Source organism: Onychostruthus taczanowskii, unplaced genomic scaffold (assembly GCF_017590055.1).
Source record: "Onychostruthus taczanowskii isolate IOZ18803 unplaced genomic scaffold, ASM1759005v1 scaffold42, whole genome shotgun sequence".
Classification (NCBI taxonomy): domain Eukaryota; kingdom Metazoa; phylum Chordata; class Aves; order Passeriformes; family Passeridae; genus Onychostruthus; species Onychostruthus taczanowskii.
This window is the reverse complement of record NW_024501682.1, coordinates 175,361-196,195: the sequence shown is the minus strand read 5'-3', so window position 1 is coordinate 196,195 and position 20,835 is coordinate 175,361. Positions and strand designations below refer to the sequence as shown.

Sequence of the window (20,835 nt, the reverse complement as noted above, 5' to 3'; positions counted from 1 at the left end):
GGGGCTCGTTACGGATTTGTAGAGGCCACGGGCGCCTATGTGAGCGAGGGGCCCGACGGTCAGTCCCCGCCAAGTGTAAATCCCCCACGGCCGTGCCCCTGCAGAGCACCTGGAACGGGGCCGCGCCGTCGCCGGGCTGTGCCTGCCACGTCTGGGCCGTGACACCTCGGCCTCGTCCCTGCGGCGCGGACTTCCAGCCTCGGGGAGAGACCGCGAGCCGGGGACCGGCGCATCCGAGCATCCCGCGGCGGCCGGGAGGGGCTCCCGGGCCGGGCCTCCGGCACCGCCCGGGCGGGGCGGTCGGGCGGGCGGGCGGCGCGGCGGGGGCAGCGGCAGGATGCTGAGCCCGCGGGAGCGCGGCGCCGACCTGGCCCGCTTCTACACCGTGACGGAGCCGCGCCGCCACCCCCGCGGCCACACCGTCTACAAGGTCACGGCGCGGGTGAGTCGGCGGCCGCCGCCCAGCCCCTCGACCCCGCGGCTCCCCGCGCCCGGCCTGCCCCGCATTCGGGCTGCAAAGCCGCCGCTGCGTGCGGAGCAGTGCCCGCGGCTGCCGTGCCCGGCCGCGATGTGGAAACTCCTGTGAGGGACACGGGTGGGAGAGAGAGAGGGAGGGAGGGTAGGTGGAACACGGCGGCCCCTCCCGAGCCGAGCCCCAGTCGCCTCCTGCAAAATTGTAGCCTCGCCACGTTGTAATGGCTTCGGACACGCTTTGCAATTAACTCTCGATTTCCTTGCTGTGCGTTGCAGGGCGTGCGAGAGCAGCTTAGAAACAAACAGCTCCTTCTCTTTTTCCTCCCGTTCTTCCGCCCCAGATGTCGTGGGTAGGCTGCAGTGGGATTGCCCGGCGTTCCTGGCAGCCCCGCAGCACAGCGGCGCGCTGGGGAGGAGCCGGGAGGGAGCGGAGTGCCGCGGCTCTGCACGCCCACGCCGGCAGCGCGGAGCTGCCGGAGCCGCGCATGGAGCCTGAGCGTGCCCAGGAGGGGCCGGCCCCGGCGGGCAGGGCGCTCTGGGTCACTCAGGCCTAGCACGGGAAGCAGGGAAGCTGCTGCAGATACTGGGAGAGCTGCTGTGCTGCTGACTTTGATGAAAGCTCCGTGTGTTCTCCCAGGGAAATTCCTTGCTTTCTTTTCCACTTTCCTATTAAACCAAAAAAACGAGGCGAGTAAGTAAATATGTGGCGATAGGTTCAAGAGGAGTGCAGTTTAGCTCACAGGTGTGGTGGGATATATTGGGAGCATCAGAAGAGGAGTCACAGAGAGACAGAGTTTTAAATGACCCGTGATCCTGTAGTTACTGCAGCTGTAGACATCCTGCCTGTGAGAGCAAGGTATGCTTATAAGCACCCTTAATTCAAAGACTACAACATTCTGTATATGTATACAGATTGTAATGTCAGGGGTTGTTAGCCTATGATCAGTTTGTATGACTTGTAAAATTAAAAAAAAATTTTTGGTCATCTATCTATCATCTATTTATATATCTCTCCAAGTTCACCAAACACAAATATGTTTAAACTGTTCTTTTTAGTCCAATACAACTTAGTATTTGTGAAAAGGAAAAGAAAGAGTTGCTTTTTCCTATGGTGGTGCAATTCAAAAAGCCTTTCCTGAAATAGATGCAGAGAGGAAAACAGTACCATCACATCTTCTGCAGTTGTTCTTGATGGCCCAAGTGTGTGTGTGTGTGTACTGAAAAGTTGTGTCAGTGAAATAAAGACTAATAGGAATGAGCCAAGACTTCTGCTGCTTATTTTGCTCTGGTGCTTTGTTCTTATTAACTAAAGCCAGTTAAATTTCTCTGTGATGTTTTGGTTTCTGTAAAATTGTTCAAAATGAAGGTGGGGATGTCATTCTGTCTCCTTGTCCCATAAACTGTGGGTGCTCTGGTGCCTTTCCAAGCAGGTGTGGGATCTGTAAAATGAAGGTGGGGATGTCATTCTGTCTCCTTGTCCCATAAACTGTGGGTGCTCTGGTGGTGCCTTTCCAAGCAAGTGTGGGATCTGGTGGTGTGCTTGGATTTAGCACAGAGCAAGGAGCTGATCAGTCTGTGAGCTGTCCAAATTCAACTGACCTAACCAGAGATCATTAGTTTTTTACAGTATTTTTGATAGCTAAAATCACCAAAGTGAAAAATTATTTCTTTTTTTTTTTTTTTTTTTTTTTTGCAGTAAAGGATGCTTTTGACTCCTAAGTGCAGAAATATAAACTTTTGTTTCAGCAGGGCTGTCTGATGATCTGTTATGTAGTACTTGAAGTGAGGATTTGGGAAATTGAATAAAATGATTTAAAAAGGATTCAGTGTACCTGTCAAGTACCCTTTCTTTTTCTTTCCTCCTATTCCTCTCTCCTGTTCCTGTGGTGATCTGGCTCCATGGTTGATATCACAGCACTCCAGCTGTATTTGCTGAGCATCAGCTCAGCAACTTTGGGGGACCGCCAGGAAAAAAAGTGAGGTGGGCCTTCCTGTTGTGTTGAATATCATTCTGGCTGAGATCTAGGGTAGTCAGTATGTGTTAGTGGAGATTTGTGGCTCCTTAGTGCAATATGTGAGTGAATCCTTTGTGAAATAAAGTTAAAGGAACTTTCTGTTTCAATGTAATGTAGATAAATAATCATGGATAAGAAAGCACTTGTATTAGTGTGTCCTGGCCAAGGCATAACTACCCATGCAGTCTCTTCTGAGTGCTATGAGGGTCTATCATTATTGCAGCTTTTTTCTTAAAAGTTTTGTTTGTATAGCAGAGAATATATATTTTATTTATTAGTAAACTGTAACATAATTTTAAATGCAGACAAGGTATATGAATATTGGCTTTTTAATACCCATTTCCAAATGCAAAGAAACAGATAGATATTAGCAAGTTATGATATGAGGAGTGTTCTTTAACGATACCTGAAAATATAGGGCACTAATAAAAGTTTAGAGAATTTGGAAGATTACAATTATCAATGATAATTAAAATTCTAATGAGTTATGTTGGATATCTGCAGGTCAGATGAAGAATGGGATAATCTGAAATACTTTTCTCAGTGTTGAGGATCCTTGTAGGATCTCTGTTTTCAGAGATCTGGTGCAGTAATTACACATTGCTTAGCTCATTGGTGGGTATCCTAATAATATTTTTGAAAATAGGTTATAGTTGCTTGTGTTACAGATTTGCAGAAGGAACTGACTGCATTGATCCTTGGGGAAGGATAAAAAAAAGTACATGGAAAATTTAGGGGGCTGGGTCATCTTTGCCAAGTCTCTAGGTTGACTATAGATTAGGCGGAAGGGGCAGACCTCTTGTGAGACTGACCTTCAGAAAAGGATATGAAGAACAAAGTAGGACAACACATAAATTATTACATACTGACTTAAAGTTGGCATGGCTGGGAGATATAGAAGGCGGTGTAACATAAGAACAAGTGTGAAACAGGGCCTCTGGGTTTTATTCCAGATTCTTACTAACTGGCTGGGTAATTACTCATCTCTCTGGGTCTCCTTCTGCCCATCTGGTAACTTACCAAGCTGCCAAAACTGTTGCAAGGCTTTAACTAAAGGTGAACTGCAAAGCAAAGCAGTTGTTGTCTGCCCTTTGGTATTCTCTGTGATGTGTAGCCATGCTTGTGATATTTTCTTCCCCCAGATCTACAGACTCCTTGCATCAACTACGCCAGCTATTAGAAAAGGAGGTTAGGTTTATTTCACCAATTGTACTTTTAAACTGCCTGGTAGTGAATGAAAGAGCAGCAGCCCCAAGGTTAACATTTGATAAAGTTGCCAAATGTTAGATTACTCAAGAGTGAGGAAAAGTTGAGAAAGGTTTTATCAATGTAGACTACGCTGGAAGAAGAGGACTTTGGTGTGCAAGGTGAGAGAGAGAACATGGAGCTGTGAAGGAAAATGTTTCAGGTCTTTTGGGAGATTGCTAGAGAAGGAAATGCTTCTCTTTTCCATCTTGTCTCCTCCAAAATGTGAGAGAGATGAGTGGCTGGGCTGTAGTAAATTGATGGTACAAAATCTGGGAGGCTTTGGCAAGGATTCTTGCAAAATGGAAGTGAGGAAGAGAGCTGAATTTGTGGGAGATATGAGGTATGCTATTGTCACTTAGCAAGAGGAAAGTGTGGATTCGGTGGCTTCCATCTCAGAGCAACAGCTGCGTGGTGCTTGCGGAACGGCGGGACGGTGTGTGAGTCTCTGGGGTGCAAGTGCTGTGGGCTCCCTGCGCTTCCTTACACGCATCACCTCTTCAGGGCATCAATTATTCTGGGGTGTGTCGCTGAGGACAGTCCCAGTTGGATTAAGAATGCCCTATTTTGCTTTAGCTAACAATAGACTAATTATTTTGTTAAACAGCTTTGGCTCTTAGGATGAAGGATATACTGACTTGCACAAGATAATTGCAGTTATGAATTAAAGATGTGTCTGTTTGGTTTGTGTGTTGGTGGGGATATGTTCTTACTGCTCTTTATAGGACCAGTACAGAACTTGGATTACAAAGGCTTTTGTGATCAATATTTATTTAAAGAAAAAAAAATCTTGATGAAATACTGGCTTCTTTATGGTATGCAGCCAAGCCTGATTTTCACTGCAATTTTCCCCTGGACTAAGTAATTTATAATTAATTAGGCCAAGAGTTTTTAAGGAGAAACAAATACGCAGGGTTAGTCAGATGTGTCTGCGCACTGGTGATTGTAAGTAAAGTGGAAGTACTGTTTTACTAAATACAAGTCCTCGCATTCTCAGTGAGGTTGTTTGCAGCTTATATTAAGGCAAGTAGCCTTAGTGAGCTCTTCTTCTTGGGAGTAATGTGCCCCTAATATGAATTAGCAGGAAGAGACCGGAAAGATGATAGATGTGCTCGATGTAGCTTTGTTTTGAGAGATGCCTTTTGTGCCATTCTGCCTAGAATGTACGTCTGTCTTTATGTGTGATCATGACTGACTGCTGCTGAAATCCCTCGCTGTGTTGTCTTTGGGTATTCAACTTCTCTAAAACTAAATCAAAACTTTCTGAGTACACAGGACCATGCAGCTGTTTGCCTTTTTCCAGACTTTTCTTTTCAGCAACAAATCATTGTATGTTACTCTTTAACTTCCAAACTGAAAATCCAAGGACTTACGTGGTTTCATTTTTGTTTTGCCTTTCAGATTGTTTCAAGAAAAAATCCAGAGGATGTCCAGGAGGTAACAGTTTAAACTTGTGCAAATGTCTTTATGAATCACACTATGCCTTTTGAAGCATCTTTGATGTAATTTAGCTGTTTCTGTGTGTTTTGTCCTTGTAATTGAGCCAACAATTTTCATGTGTTTCCATTTGTCTTTAGCTTTCATAGTTGAAAACAGTAGCTAGTGTAATATAATACATTTTATCTCTTAGTGATGAATGGTGACTTGAAACAAAGTCTTAGAGAGTAAAGTGCTTTTTGATGACAAAACTGCTTTGATAACTTTACAAGCTCTTTTCTTGCGTCTGGAATTGGCAGATTGATGGTTAGTTAACTCCTACTGGTAAAATTAGAGATCATTCCACAATTCAAGTCTTAGGTCTCAGCTGTAGGTGCTCTTTTCCTCTTTAACCAATGCTTCACTGAAAAGTCTACACCATTACTGCCTGTTAGTGAAGAGGGAGAATGGAGGTGTCTAGGAGTTGGTGAGAGAGATTAGACTGTAAGTCATATATATTATGACTGTCTCTCTGAGGCTCCTTTAGTATTTTCCAGTGATACACTTCGACAAAACTTTAAAATTGCTTATTCTTTGCCTCTTCTGAAGAGTGTATGAATAAGGAGCTGCTGTATTCTTTTGCATCTTAAATACCTCAAAAGTCTGTCACAGGAGTCATTTATTGAGAGAGAAAAATACACCGTGTGTGTGTGCATTGTGGATTTTTTTTCTTTTTAATTAAGAAATCTGTTGTTCCCCCCCACACCCTTATTTATTTTTTTTCTGGACTAGTGACTTGACATGGTTACTATTATACTATGTACCTGCAAAATCTTGCCTCAAAAGCTCAACCTTATGGTTTTTCAGGCATCATGTAACACATGCACATGTTCAGTTTCTGGTGCAGTCTCTTACTACAACTGAGGAGAACCTGCATAGCTGATGAAAGGACAGCTCATAACTGAACTCATTGCATCTCTGTGTGGTCAAACATGAGTTATTGATTAGTGGCTTGGCAGAGGTGAGAATTGGCTAATACATCTAACACCCCTTTACTGCATCCTTCTTTGAAATCTTGAGAATCAGGGAAGCATGAGCATTTGTGCTTTCTGCATTTTTTTTTTTAATCTCTAGGAGATTAAAATAACCTATCAGAATCAGAGATGATATGGAACTAGTTTAGAACTGCATTACTGTAGTTTGTAGCTTGATGTTCACCTTTTCCAGGGAGGACTCCTGAATTGAACCTATCCATGGGCACATTCTGCCATTACCTTAATCTTCATTTGTGAGGAAAAGCACTTTATAAGAGCTGTTGATGAGTCCATTCATCAGAAAAATATATTGTAAGTGTCTTTCAGCTGGAGTATTGCATGAATATGTGTTAAGTAGTTTTGACACAATGGCAAAACCATATCTTTTAGTTGTTGCTTTGATTTGTGGCTATAGGTTACCCATGCAGAGTTTCACATGCTCTAGACAATAAGAGGACATAAATATGAGATGAATTTCTTAATAGTTGCCCTTTTCCACCCTGCATTGTACCTTATTAATTATTCTGCATGTTAGGTGTGGGGTGAATCTGTTATAAGCATTATCTGAAAATAGTTCATTATTACAAGGAATATCCTAAATAGTAGTTGACATAAGGAGGAATTGTAGTCAGAAACCCTCATATATTGAGAGCTTTTCTGTTACATGGCCTCTTACAGTAAAAAAAAAGAACTGTGGGCAGCCTTTGGGAGAAAAAGAATATGCCCTTAACCTGCTCCCACAGAAAATAAATTTACCTCAGTTTTCCAGAATGCTCAATGAGGAATTGAATGGCAAATTTTGTGCACAAAACCACCTCATGGCTTTAGGATGTGTCTCATGCAACCTGCTTCCCACATCCATGCATGACCACTGAGCTGTGCCTGCCTCTTCCTCCTCCAGGTGTCTCTTAATGCCCCTGCTGTGATGTTAATACATTCTTTACATACATACAGCTGCTCGTAAGGCTGTGTGCCGTGACCTCAGCTCCACTTGCTAGTTTTCTATCACATCTTTTGGCTGCCCTTTGGGATACAAGTCTTCACTACAGCCCCTCTCCCACTGCAGCCAGTTAGAGCTCAATGTAATCCCAGCTGTTGTTGTTGGGGCAGGACGGAAGAGAACCTTGTAAGGGCTTCCCTCTCGAAAGAATTAAAGAATTTAATGTGAAGTTTTGTGTGGGGATAGTAGATACAGAAAGGCCAGTGAACCTAACTTTAATGTCCTTGCTTCTGGGGACTGATGGTAGCAATGTGGTATGTAATGCAGTTGCATCTGGGGTAGTCTTGTGGCCTTTTTTTCCTTTTCATTTAGGAGAAAGGCTTATTCATTGTGGAACAGATGAGTTGCATGAGTTAATAGAGATCTACTGGCTCTCGCCATGGCAAGCACCTTATTGCATTAGCAGTCTAACATATGTTTTATGATATGCTTGCTGTGCTTCGTTGGGCCTCAAAGTACAATGTGTCCTTCCTCCAAATATAATTTCTAATGAGGAGGTTAGAGTGGGAACTTTGCTAACTTTGCTGGGCTACATGCATGCAAAGGCATGTTTTCCATGAGCTTCTGGAAGGTTTTAGGATAACCTTGACTGCTTTTGCTGTTCAAGTTACTTAGGGATATTTATTTTTTTCCTCTTGACTATTGAGTGATCACTTGTAGCAGTGAAAAATGATTCTTTTTTAGTGGAATGAAATCTCATGCTCTTATTTTCTGGCGGCTTTTCATGTTTCTAAGTACTGACAGTAACTTAATGTTTAAAGAACTCACCATCTTAAGCAATTTTGTGTTCTATATGCACACTGCTCAAGAAGTGCTAATCATGCACTCTCTGGTTATTGGATTAGATAAAAGTATAGCATTGAAAAATTATTATTTCTGATAGCAAAATGACTAGTTTGCCTTCTTGAGATTCCTCACTTGTGTGTGAGGAGTATCAGCTGTAATTAAGTGATGAAAATGTGTGCCAATGAAGGAGTCAGAATCAGGACTGCTGGTTCTAGTACAGCTAAATTAATAAGGTGGTTAGTGTGTTGCCACACTAAAGCTTTGCATGTCTGCTGTTGAGCATCCTCTTACCTTATTATCTGCATTGTTCTGTAGGTAGGACTTGTATCTGCTGAAACATAGAAGGCCTCTGATGGCAGTATTAAAAAAGAAAAACAAAACAAACCAAAACACACAAATGCTCTAAATCGAAACCTTTTCCTTAGCTCTAAATCTGGTTTGCTTGAAAAAAAATTAAACTTTTTCAATTATGATTGCTCATGAGAAGGCAACCTGGTAAGTCATTCAGAAATATGTGGAATATTTAAAGTTGTGGTTAGTTGTATTAAGTTAATTGAGACATTTGACTGGTGCAACTGTGGAATCAACTGCTGAATGTATGCACTCTCCTTGCTTTTTTTCCTTCTGTTCTACTTTAATCACTTTGCATTAGTGTTGAGGTTTATTTTGGTGGCTTAGTGAGTCTGACCAAAAATGAGGTCAGGATATAAAAAAAATCTCTGTTAATATCTTTTCATCCTGACAACAAATCCAATAGCAGTCAAGTGTAAATTTTATTATTTATTTCTTTCATTGGTTTGATTTTCCTACTGGGTTCTCCTCCTTTCTTGAATGGAAAGAATGGGGTGGGAGAAGGATAAGATAGATAGCTGACTGGGAGATGACTACTTTCTGCAAAGGAGGGATCAGGAGTAGGTGGTATAATGGACCAATGACCTCTTTATGTTCCTAAGATGGAGTTTTTTGTCTAGATTACAAAAGGAACATAGTGGGTTTTGGTTTTTTTAAAAATGTTATTACAGAAAAAACCCCAAACATTTAGAATGGAGGCTAGCATTTACATCTGATCCACACTTTACATACACAATTTAGGAGCTGTTTTCTAGTCCTGGGTACTTAATATATCCCTAAAAATCCCTTGCTTGTGTTGGGATTTCTCTTCCCTGGTTTTCTCTTTTGCTGTTGTGTCTCTTCCCCATACCTGCAGCTGTACCAGGCACAGTGTGCTGTTGAATGTTGGATAGTGCAGCACTCCTGTTCAGCATTTTTTCCTCTTTTGCTGGCTCCCTGTGTAGGTCTGGATCTCAGAATGACTGAAGCAGTGCTGCCTTCGCCCTCCTTTCAGTTTTACTCAGTTTTTCTCTATGCACTGTAGTACAGTTAGCCAAAATGTAGGTTGGGGGCAGTTAATGACCTTTTTTTATGCTTGTTACAGTTGGCAGTACCGACTATATATTTTTGTTAAACAAATTTGCTGGAGTTAGTGGTCTGATGTGATTAACCCAGTGGATTAGTGGTGTGATGTAATATGAACAGTGAACCTCACTAATACTTCTCTCTGGTTTCTCTTCTTCAGATAATCGTTTGGAAGAGATACAGTGACTTTAAGAAACTGCACAAAGATCTTTGGCAAATTCATAAAAACCTATGCAGACACACAGAGCTCTTTCCACCTTTTGCCAAAGCAATAGTGTTTGGTAAGCATAATTTCTTCCTGACCTGCTGAAATTCTTTGATAATTCAATATCTATAAATACATCTTGTTTTGTTGCTGGATGAAAAATTTTCCTTGTGCTTTTTCTACTCAACTTGTAGGTGTGCCAGTATCATAATTTGATGCTTTTATTTATTTCTGTAATGTATAAGAGTTTATGTCCTTGCCTCCACGTTAGACATAGTAGCTGAGATATTTATTGATGTATATGTTCTGTATCTTTACAACATACATTCCCTGTGTTCAGGAGCATAAAGTCTATATTAGCTTAGCGAACAGCACTTGAACAGCAAACAAGGTATTTTATATATGAGCTGTCAGATTTTTAGTGATGAGCTAAATTAAATTATTAAATGTTTGTTACAGAAAAAAAAATATTACAGCAATTTCATTGCAATTGCCAGTTTTATCTAGCTAAGCTTTTGAGATCAGTTTTACATATTTCACCAAAACAATCTGCCAGAGAAACAGGTGACAAAAAGGAATTAGCTCTTATAGGTCTTAACTTCACCCTCATGTCCTCATGGATGAGCTATAGGTGGATTTCCAGTGAGGTGGTGTGACTGTATAGAATTCCACATACCACACTTTTTTTTAGCAGTGTTGTGTTTATAAAATCACCTTTTTTTAGTGTATGTTCTTCATGTTCGGCACAAACTGGAGCTATGTTTTTGGTGTACATATATATCACATAATATACACTGTGTTTTAAAGTGTTTTTCAACAGTTTTTTTGGTGTGTTCAGCATGTTTGGTATCTTTTTTGCATGCATATACTGCATGCTCTGTGAGTGTTTCTGAGGCATTTCTAAGGTGTTGCTGATTGTTGCTTTTGGTGTACATTTACCACCTGCTTTTGAAACCTTTTTCCCAAGAATTTTAAAGTTGCATTTTGAAAGTGTCCAACAAGTGTTTGACATTTGTTTACTTGCATCTATCAGTCACATTTGTTTTTTTTTTTTTTTTTTTTTTTTTTTATAAATTTTTTTTTTTTTTTTTGCATGAACTTTTTGGTTTCTAATGTGCTTTTGGGGTTAAATGTTTCCAGTGTGGATTTGGACTGTTTTTAGGTGTGATTTTGGTCATGGCTAGGTCATGGTCATGGTTAGGGCATGGCTAAGATGTTATTTCTGTCCAGGATTTCTTTAGTAGGTTCTTTTTGCATACATACACAGTATGAATTTTCAGTGTGTTATTTTATGAATTATCCAGTGGAATTTTTTCTGTGTATCCTGTATATTTGCTGGGTCTTTTTAGCATGAATTTTCCATGTGCAATTTACCATTGGGCATTTTAATGATTTTTAATCTTTGAACATGTTTGGTGGTTTTTTTGGCATGCGTCCACCAAATCCTTTTTTGTGAGGTTTTCAGTTTCTGAGGTGTATTTTGGGTTTATTAAATCCTTTTCAAAACCTAAGGCATTTTGGGCTTATTAAATCCTTTTTATGGTGTTTACAAGTTGGTTTAGTTTGGTGGTTTTTTTCTTTGTTTTGTTTTTTAATTAGCACTCATTTGTATTTGTGGTTTCTCCGTGCACCTTGTATGGGGTTTAGTGTCCAGGATGTTTGGCATTTTTAAAAATGCATCTGCCATATGCTTTTGTTTCTGGTCTGGGATTTCTGTGTGTCTTTTGGTGTGGATTTTGGTTCTTACAGTGTTGTCCCAGTATATTTGGCATTACTGCCGTAGTATTTCGGGTGTCCAGTATGTTTGGCATCTTTTGGCATGAATTTCCAATGTGCTCTTTCTTTGCTAAGCTTCTTGAACTTTAAAAAAAAATGTCTTTTGTTTCTCAGGCATTGCTGCAGTGTTGCTTTCCATTGCCATGAATATGTTTTGGTGTTTTTTTAAACATACAGCACACTTCAGCATGAATTTGCCTTTTTTTTTTCTTTTGTATCCTGCCACCACATAATTTTTTTTTTCCCTCTCCATATTTTTGGCATTTGTAGTGTTGAGCTTGTTTGGCATTTTTTACCACACCTCTAGCACATGCTTTATGTGTATTTGCAGTTTCCATGTGTTGTCTGGTTTTTGTGTTTATTGCCATACATGTTTTTTGCATGGTTTGGATGTATTGTGCATGTTTTAGCACCCAGACAGTATTTGGTGTTTTTTGGTGCACATCGAGTGCTGATTTTTGCAGGTTTTCTTTGTGTGGCATTTTTTTGCAGTGTTGGGCAGTCATCTAGAGGCTATTTTCCCAAAATTTCTGTGTGGCTCGGATTGGTATGTTTTAGCATCCAGCATGTTTCACATTGTTGGCCTGCATCTATGAAGCTGAATTCTCATGTAGATTTTGTGGTTCTCTGCATAGAGCTAGGTGAAATTCCTGGTTTAAATTGTTTTTCACATCAGCCAAATTGTACCCAAGCTTAATGCAATTTTTTTTTTTGCTTATTTGTGAAGTTGGAAGTGGGATAAGTTTCGGTGCTATGTCAGAGCATGGGCAATAGTGGCTGAATGAAGCATGAAGTATTAGTTTCATTCTGAGATTATTTTAAATCTGATTTATAGAATAGAGTTCTCACTGGACAAATTATTTACAAAGCTAGTATTTGCAAAGCATAATTTAATTTCAGGTAAAAGATATGATAGCTATTCATAGGGGAGAAAAGAGAGGGGTGAAAGAAAATCAGAGTGGAAGAGAGTATAGGTGTCTAATATCTTAAATAATTTAAAATTGCTATAAATGCAAATTAACTGTTTTTACACTAGCTCTGTAAGCAGAGGAAGAACTGAGTGAAATCCCTTCTGAAAAACAACCTTCTATTGTATTTAGTGAACAAAAGTGACTGAAATGTACATTGTGAGAGAAGGAAATACACAGAAACATTCAATGCAGTTATTTATTAAAAACCTCTTTGAAATTAAAACTAAACAAAAAAAACCCAAAACACCCCTCTATTTAAATGAAGCTGAGACACACAAGAATACAGAAAAGTTGATTAATGTAAAAACAAATTTTAAATGATTGGTACCTAGCTGAAAGGAACAGCCCTATATGACTCTCCAATTTAAGAATTGTTTTTGTATTTACAACATAAAATTTCATTGTATATCCTTCCATTGCAATTCTGCACATAGTAACTGCCATATGATTTATTTTAATTTAAAATAAAAATCCTAAGGTTTTTTTTTGTACTAGAGGAAAAATACAATCTTCATAGATAACAAGGTTTTGAAAAACTTGTTTTCAGTCTCATTCTGTTAGTGATGACCTGCAAGGTCCATCTCTCTCAAGATCTTTTGTTTCCATGCTGCTTTGATGGACCATTTCTGTAGTGTTGCTTCCCTGTGGCAATGTTTCCATTGTTGCAGCTTTTAGACTAGTTTCTAATTAAACTTGTGAGTAGAATTGTTGGCAACTGTTGAGGAGGGGGTTTCGATTTTTTTTTTTTTTTTTTTTTGATACCTGTGCTTGAAATAGTGTTATGTACCTATTGTTTGCAGAGGGTACAGTTTGTGCAATGGGCGTTGGTGGTTCTGACAGTTGAACTTTGTTGTAGTAGAAGTGTTAAAGCTGAGGAGCATCTCCAGTTCAGCATTCAGAGTTTCAGGAGATGGTGTGGAGAACTGAGATGTATTTAAAAACAAATGTGTCATGCTGTGCTTCTATATTTCATGCAACTAAGGACTTGCCACAAAGTGTGTGTATTTTTATATTGTTGCAGTGGAGGTGCTTGTATCAAAGCACAAAAATTGCTATGGATGGGAAAAAGAAATCATCTGACTTTCTCTGTACTTCACTTGAACATTTCCTACTTGTTTTTGTAGGAAAAACCTCAGTGAACTTGATCATGGAAATCTAAAACGTCCTAACATGTCCAGCTGCTAAAATTATGATACCTATATCTGGGACATGATTCCTGTTCTATCCTAGGATGCATTAACATAATTTTTTTCAGTACTTTTAAGCTACTTCCTTTTTATTGCTGTTGCACCCTTGTGTTTCCATATGTCGATACATGGCATTTTACCAAAATATGGGTAAATCTGCATGTATTGTATCTAGCAATTGCAGAAATGTACTCTAGTATAAAAAAATACCACCCCCCCCCCCATCCACCAAAAAAGAAACAAAAACTCCCCAGATATTGATAACTTGCTAGCAGCGAGTCAGAAAGATGATTTTCGTTACAAAGCTCACATAAGGGTGCTCTTTGCATTTGAAGACACTGAATGAAGTAACTTATTTATGAGTTTGGTGCCGTGTACAGTAGGAAGTCTTGTGGTAAGCTAACTGAAACATGAACACACACTTTGCTGGGTGTTTAGTTTTTCAGGTCTGCTTCACAAAATTAATTGTGGATTCTTTTTACAGGAATTTACATTTGATTTTTATATAAACAGGAAATTTGGATTGGATCATTGCTGCAGGAGTAACAACTGTGTTATATGTTGAAGTTGTAGTTGACACTTAAAAATATCAGAAAGATATGATCCCTATGATGAAGTGTGTGTATATCTGAGAATTGTAAAGACTAGCAGAAATAATGTTGATTTAGATGCAGAATGACATCCTGATAGAAATGTTGGAAGTGTCAGCTGGCTGCGTAAGCACCTTTGAGCATTTTCTTGAGAAGAGTGACAGTGAAAGTATTGAGCAATACAACATTGCTTGAAAGTACGAAAAAAGGAAAAGGAGGAAGGAGGTAGGCCAGGCTGCCTGGGAATTAAACTGGCAGCAAGATGCCAGCAGGTCTGTGAACTGAGCCAGTACTGAATAATGTTCTTCCTTCCCCTAAAGCCCTCTAGTTCTAGAAGCAGTTTTTCTGATGCTATCATGATGCTAATGGGCTGGAAAATGCGACAGTGACTAATGTTTCAACAGCTCTGTTCAAACATGTATTTCTATTTTTTTTTAGCTCAGCATCCTAAGAAACTAAGGCTTGTGTAATTGTGCCTTTAGAAAGTCGAACCCCTTAGTGATGTAGCTAATATCAGCTAAATTTGAGAGTGCAGGTGGTTGCAAATGTAATTATACTTCTGCAAAGTCTGTGAAATGGCAGCTGAGCTAGAAGAGAGCCTGTATTTTGATGCTGCTGAGGGCCAGGCAGGCTCAACTCGTACCTGTGAGGTTTGCAGCTGCCTGGCAATCAGTGAATGCACGCCGGTCAGCCTGGCAGGGCTGGTCCTGTGTCCTGTCTGGTGCCCAGTGGAGAAACTGAGAAGATGTGGATAAGCAAAATTAGTTTTTAATGAGTTTGATGAAATAGAACAGGGAGAGATTCTTGAGAAACGAGGAAAAATATCTTGCAGAATTTTTTTCTTGCAAAAGTTTTCTGTTTCTGGTATTGTTAGGTGTTTACTTCTTCACCCTTGATTTTCTACTGCATTGTAACAGCGTTCGTGTGAATTTGTAGATTCATTTAGCTGGCCCATGCTGCTGTGCTTTGCTGAGGGAAGTTGTTTTCTTACCATGACGTCCAATTTTGCATGGAATGAGCCAAGAGCCCTAATGCACCCCAGTGTTGCTCTGAAGACTTAGGAAGTTTGGTGAGCAGTTTAATAGGGCCTGATTTCAATGTTACCACTCACCATGGTAGCATTGCTTTTGCCTTCTTTCTGCCTGCTTGTTGCTCACTCTTTTGTACAGCTGCTCCTGTTTGTACAGCTGAAACGGCAGGGTGAGCAAGGCACGGAACCAGTCCAGCTGAAAATTAGCCCAATGATGTCTTGTCTTTTCTTTCATGGGAAAAATAAACCCCAAAAGCTTTGTTTGTGATCTTGTGAGTATGTGTGTGTCTTTTTAGTTTTATTTTCTTTTTTCTGATACCGCATGGGCAGGAGCTATTTACTTGAAGAATTTCTGGAAAGAATCCTGCTTTGATACTTTCTTCTGGGATTATTTTTTTGCTCGCTCTAAGTATAAATGAATTTTGCTTTTGTATTCAATGTTTCTTTTGTCCTCTTCAAAGGTTAATGCCACAGAGCTGTCATAGGTGGTTCTTATTTTTCTGGTCATGCTGTTATAGTAGTACTGTTTCTTGAACTTGTCTTCCCAGTCCTTTTTTCCCCTCTGTATAGCTGTTGCAATATCTGTTCTGTTCTCCTCCAATTATTACTGTTAACCTCTGCCCTTTTTCTTTTGTAAACTTGTAACTATTTCAACAACAAAGTGATGTTGATATAAAAAGCTAAAATAAGTTGCATGCAATTGTGAAGGATGTGAATTTAAGGTAGCAATCCAAGGGTTTTCTCCTGAGAAGCAAATCTCTTCAGGTGAACTGTGGGATTGTTTTTAAGTATGTTTTTTCTAATTGGAATGTTTTGGGTGCTGGGTAGAGAAAAAGGAATGATCAGACATTTTAGTAAATGAGCTGCTTCCAGCTCTGTTTACCCCTTGAATCCAGAAGGAGATGAGACCCTGTCTGCATGGAGTTACTTCAGAGGAAAGCTTCAGTGTCTGGTAGCAGGGCTTCACCATCTCCCCTACACTTTGTCTCCTCCATAAATGGCACCTTGGAACTGAAGATCTGTTTGGGGGCTTTTAGCAATACTTTGTTTACTACCCGCTCATATTGTGCGTTCTTCTTGAGAATACGTGAAAATTGCTCAGCTCCTTACAGGATTTGGGCCATAATCAAGGCTGACACTGACTGGCATATTGTCAAATTGTGCATGTATCATTTATTGTCAGATAACACTGGACATCCGTTAGTGTCTCTTGGCTAATCAAGAGTGTTGCCTCGCATATTCTTATGATGAGAGGGCGAAGGATTCTTGTCGTAGCTGCCAGCTTTCATCATCCGAGTGGATTGCAGAAGACGGGACTCTAGGGACATCTGAGAATAGGAAGTTTGAAGATTTGCTATGTTCTCCTGAAGCGTTGGAGTGACTTTCATAGACTCAGGGCATCGTCTCCAGAAGGTTGCTTTTGTCTCATTTGTTTTCTTTTGTTGTGGTTGTTATTGCAAAATAAATGTGTAGTTATTTCTAAAACTGTCAATCTGTTCCAGGGCGATTTGATGAAACTGTGATTGAAGAAAGAAGGCAATGTGCTGAAGATCTCTTGCAGTTTTCTGCCAATATCCCTGCTCTCTATAACAGCAAACAGCTGGAAGAGTTTTTTAAGGTTGGTTAGTATTTGCAGAAGTATTTGCTTCTTACTGACATGACTGAAGTATAGTGCTGATTCTGCTTTACTTTATAAACCTTGGTATGGCAGTGAGCTGGTCTGACGTACTTTGTGAAGGGACTGGGGGTTTTCCGTTCACTCTGGAAATGTGGCTTTAAAAACCCCCATGCCACACCTCTGCAAGGTGGAAGGTTTTACAGGAACTTCAGGTGAAGGGATTTGAGTTTTTTTTGGTTGAATGATGAGTAAAACTTGTGATGATAAATTCCAGTGGGAAGTAATAAAAATATTTTCACTGTTCCTTTATTTTCAGTAGGCGTTTACAGTTTCAAACCAAAGGAGTGAAGACTGTTTACACTGTTTCCTTCTGGTCTTTGTGGACCCAGGTCCACAGCAACAAATTTAGCATGTAACTAGTCCAACCTGTTGCTTGTACAGTGCTGTGAGAACCAGTCTCCATAACAAATTTTAGGACAGTACGTTGATATGGACTTCCTCTTTATTACTTTGTCTTTATTTTTAATATTTCCTTCAAACCTCTTTATTACAGTAGCTTAGTCTAACATTCTGCAAACTCATAAGCATAAATAAGCATATATGTACCCATGATAGTAACTCTCTGGAATTAAGGAAATGTTGATCTGGCTGAGATGGGACTTAAGCATATTAATGTGTTTAGTATATTTAAATGATATGTATATGCAAGAGCAAAATCTTATCAAAGCTTACGATTCTTTGCTTGTTTTTGTGATGAAGTTATTGCAGTGTTCTTTAAAATGCTTAAAATAATGTTCTTTAAGCTTTGGTATCAATAAGTGACTGGGAGACCAAGTTAGACTATTTTACTTTTTGGTTTATTTGCATTTGTGTTTTTCAGTTCTTTGAAAATGCTTCTATGGTTTTGGGTAGTTTTTCAGACCTCTCTTTCCTTCCTTTGCTTAATAAAAGTGTTAGTTTTAGCCTCCCAATGGACCTTTTCTGGCTTTACAGGGAAATGAATAAAATTAGAAAACCGATGTTTTTTTAGGACACACATGTCTTCAAGAGGGGCTATGCAAATGCAGTAATTTAAGCTCATTTGTTAGCTGATGTGGTGTCTGTAAGAGAGCCGTAGGTTTGGTCTGTCATCAGCTCAGCCTGTGTGCTTTTAGCTCTACCCATGGGTGGTTTTGTTCCTTTTCAGATTTTTGTGGCTGTGGAGAGAGAGACTTGAACAATGAATTCTTAAAAACATCTGAAGGGAGTGTTCTGTGCATCTATGTGTTATAAACTCCAGAAGAACGAGCTGGCTTGTGTGAAAATGTGCTGGGCTGGTTCAAGACAGATTAGCAATGCTTGTTTGTAATATGGTTTTGAAAATGGTGCACTTTTTGTTAAAGTGGCATGGAAAGTGTGCACTTGAGATGTGAAGCAGAAATAGAAGAAAACACTGAAAACATTTAGGTGGTTTCTAATGCTATGATTACTTCTCTTAGCTTTGATTCCTTTTAGGCTTGGAGAGGAATGTCCTCCTTTTATCTTTGTAAAGTCTCAGCTGCGACTGAACTCAAGATAGTGGGTCATGAGTGGGACATTAGTCTGATGGACAGTCCTGTGCTTGGGAGAGCCACTGAAGGGCATAGACTATATGTGACACAAGAGATCAGGAGCATTATTATTCTCTCTTTGTTAGACTTGGGTGTGCAGGTCTGTGTGGTTCAAAATTCTGAAGCTGCAGTAGGCTAAATATTTAGTTATCTAGTCAGTCTGTGGCAACCAAACATAGCTTAACTGAAAGTCCTTGTTTAATTTTGCAGGCTTATATGGTTTAATTCAATTCATTAACTCTAAATTAATGGAGCACTCACTGATTAGGAAATATTATTTTGGCTATCACTTCTATACAATGAGAATTTCCATAGAGCTTAGCAGCTGAGTAATTCCTTTGCCTCTTTTTTTTTTTTTTTTCCCCAGGGTGGAGAGGTGCATGATGGCTCTGAGTTGATTGGTCCTGTTGAGCCTCTGTCTGACTCTCTGACTGACAATCTGTCTGACTGCAGCTCTGAAGGTTTGCTTTCTCTTCCCACATAACCTCACAGCATGATCTGTTTTAAAGCACCTCGTTAATGGCAAGTGACAGATTTCTTCATGGAGCACTGGCCTCCAGTTTCTGTTTGCTTGTTATGGCAAAAAAGCTGAGCTGGGATTGGCAAGAGAGAAATTTGGCTCTACAGAGCTGTCTGTACTTCTGGAGGTTTTATTCTAAAGGTGTACATGCTGACTTGGATACCATGTGTAGAGTAATTTTAGTGGCACTTTTTGTGGTACTTCACTTGCACTAAATAATAGTATAGCTGTAAGGAAGGGTCAGTCAGCCCAAATAAATACTGTGCTAGAGTTTCTTGCTTATCTCCAGGCTGTCAGTTTAAGCATTTCTGTGTACCATGCAATCTTTTAGATATTTATGTGTTTCTGAGTTATGCTTGGTCCTTGTGATTTCTGTGAAATTCTTCTTCAGCTCTTAAGATTTCCTTTGGAATTGCTTAACACTTGTATATAAATCCACATTATTATGCAAACTTGTCTTAAGCTTATTTAGGAAGGGATCTGATCTTTCTGGCATAGAATTTGCTTTGATAAAACAATCCTTGCATAACAAAAAATTGGTTTTGTGTTCTAAGGGTAGTTGGTTAATTTTTTCTTCTTGAGGTTGTATGACTTGGCACTGGGATCTCTCTGTGTCAGTAACTTTGTGCTTAGTCGTACAATGTATTCTACATAGGAAGTGAGCTTTGCATTTTATTTTGTAGTACCTTCTGTGATGTTAATGAACTAATGTCCCCACAATGTTTTGTTCTGTGAAGGGAAAGGTATAGAAGTTGTTGTTGTTTATATATATATAAACCCATATAGGTTTATGTTTATATATAACACATATATAGAAACATATATGTTTATATGTAGTTGTTTAGTTGAAGAGGGCAGTTATGATAAGTAGCACTAACTAGTTTTAAAGAGTTTTAATGATTTCTGTGGAAGTTAAAATTTCAGATTCTGACAATGCACTCACTTTACACTATGCCCTATAAAATAGTGCTTCTAAAAGTGCTTAATGTGAACGCTTCTATTCATTATTCACAAGAGCCTCATTTTTAGCAGAAGAAAACCACTTCCTTTATGTCAGACAAAATACTGAAAAGAAAAAAATGCTGTAAAGTAGAAAAACTCTTTGATACCCTTCTGAATCGGCTGGAGGGCTTTTACAGGATCCTTGGAACAGCTACGAGCACAGGAGTTGGATATGCTGAATGTGAATTTTGTGGAGTTAAATTTTCTAAAATCCTACATGTCTGCCATCTTATATTGTCTTATGTTTGAAAGCAGATTTTAGTGGATGGGAGGCTGTGGACAGAATGAAACATCTGCCTTTAAAACCTCTAGATGGCAGTGGCAATACTCGGCCTTGAGTCCTCTCCCTGACTCTCCTCACAACCTCCCACCTGCATCTGATTTTTCCCACTGTGATTATGGCAGTTAACTGTGGCTGGTTCACTCTGTCCCTTTCTGTGGGCAGGCAAGGGCCTCCACGTGGGCACTGCTCCTTCAGGCTGTTGTACTGAGGAGTAGCAAATCCATCCCTTAACAGGTGCTGCTGTTTGCTTTTAAGGGTGGGTTGTGTTTTCTCACTTTTATCTGTTCTTTCCAGACAAAGTTCATTTTGCAGAAGGTGTGCACATTAATGGTGGAAGATGCAAATTGACAGTAGTAGCAATGTTTTTGTACCAAAATAAGCAACAATTATCTCGCTTGTAAAAGGAGTTTGGCAGTTCATGCTTTCATAAGAATCTGCTTTTCAAGATATCAGGTTACCCAGGCTTTCCACCAGTTTTTGGAAACTGTGTTTACTTTTCAGATACCTGGTAAAATTGCACACGGCAGAGACAAGTACAGAGATTTGTGTTCAATTTCAGCATCATTATTCTTATCTTATATTCCTGACAAAGAGTCACTCTGTCTTCTTCTCTGAATACACTGGATGATGTCCAGACGTCCCACTTCCTCATCATAAATCTTTCTATATCAATTAACT

At 39.7% G+C, this 20,835-nt stretch overlaps 1 protein-coding gene across 1 annotated transcript in view; it reads left to right on the top strand.

Annotated features, from left to right (window-relative positions):
* Positions 1–308: 308 nt before the first annotated feature.
* Positions 309–20,835, top strand: part of RPS6KC1 (ribosomal protein S6 kinase C1) — an 85,448-nt gene continuing 64,921 nt past the window's right edge. Inside the window, exons 1-5 of the mRNA XM_041413600.1 lie at positions 309–442; positions 5,136–5,171; positions 9,547–9,667; positions 16,648–16,763; positions 18,720–18,813. Coding sequence (XP_041269534.1) covers positions 338–442; positions 5,136–5,171; positions 9,547–9,667; positions 16,648–16,763; positions 18,720–18,813 — 472 coding nt within the window. The 5' untranslated portion in view covers positions 309–337. The remainder of the gene's footprint in view (positions 443–5,135; positions 5,172–9,546; positions 9,668–16,647; positions 16,764–18,719; positions 18,814–20,835) is intronic.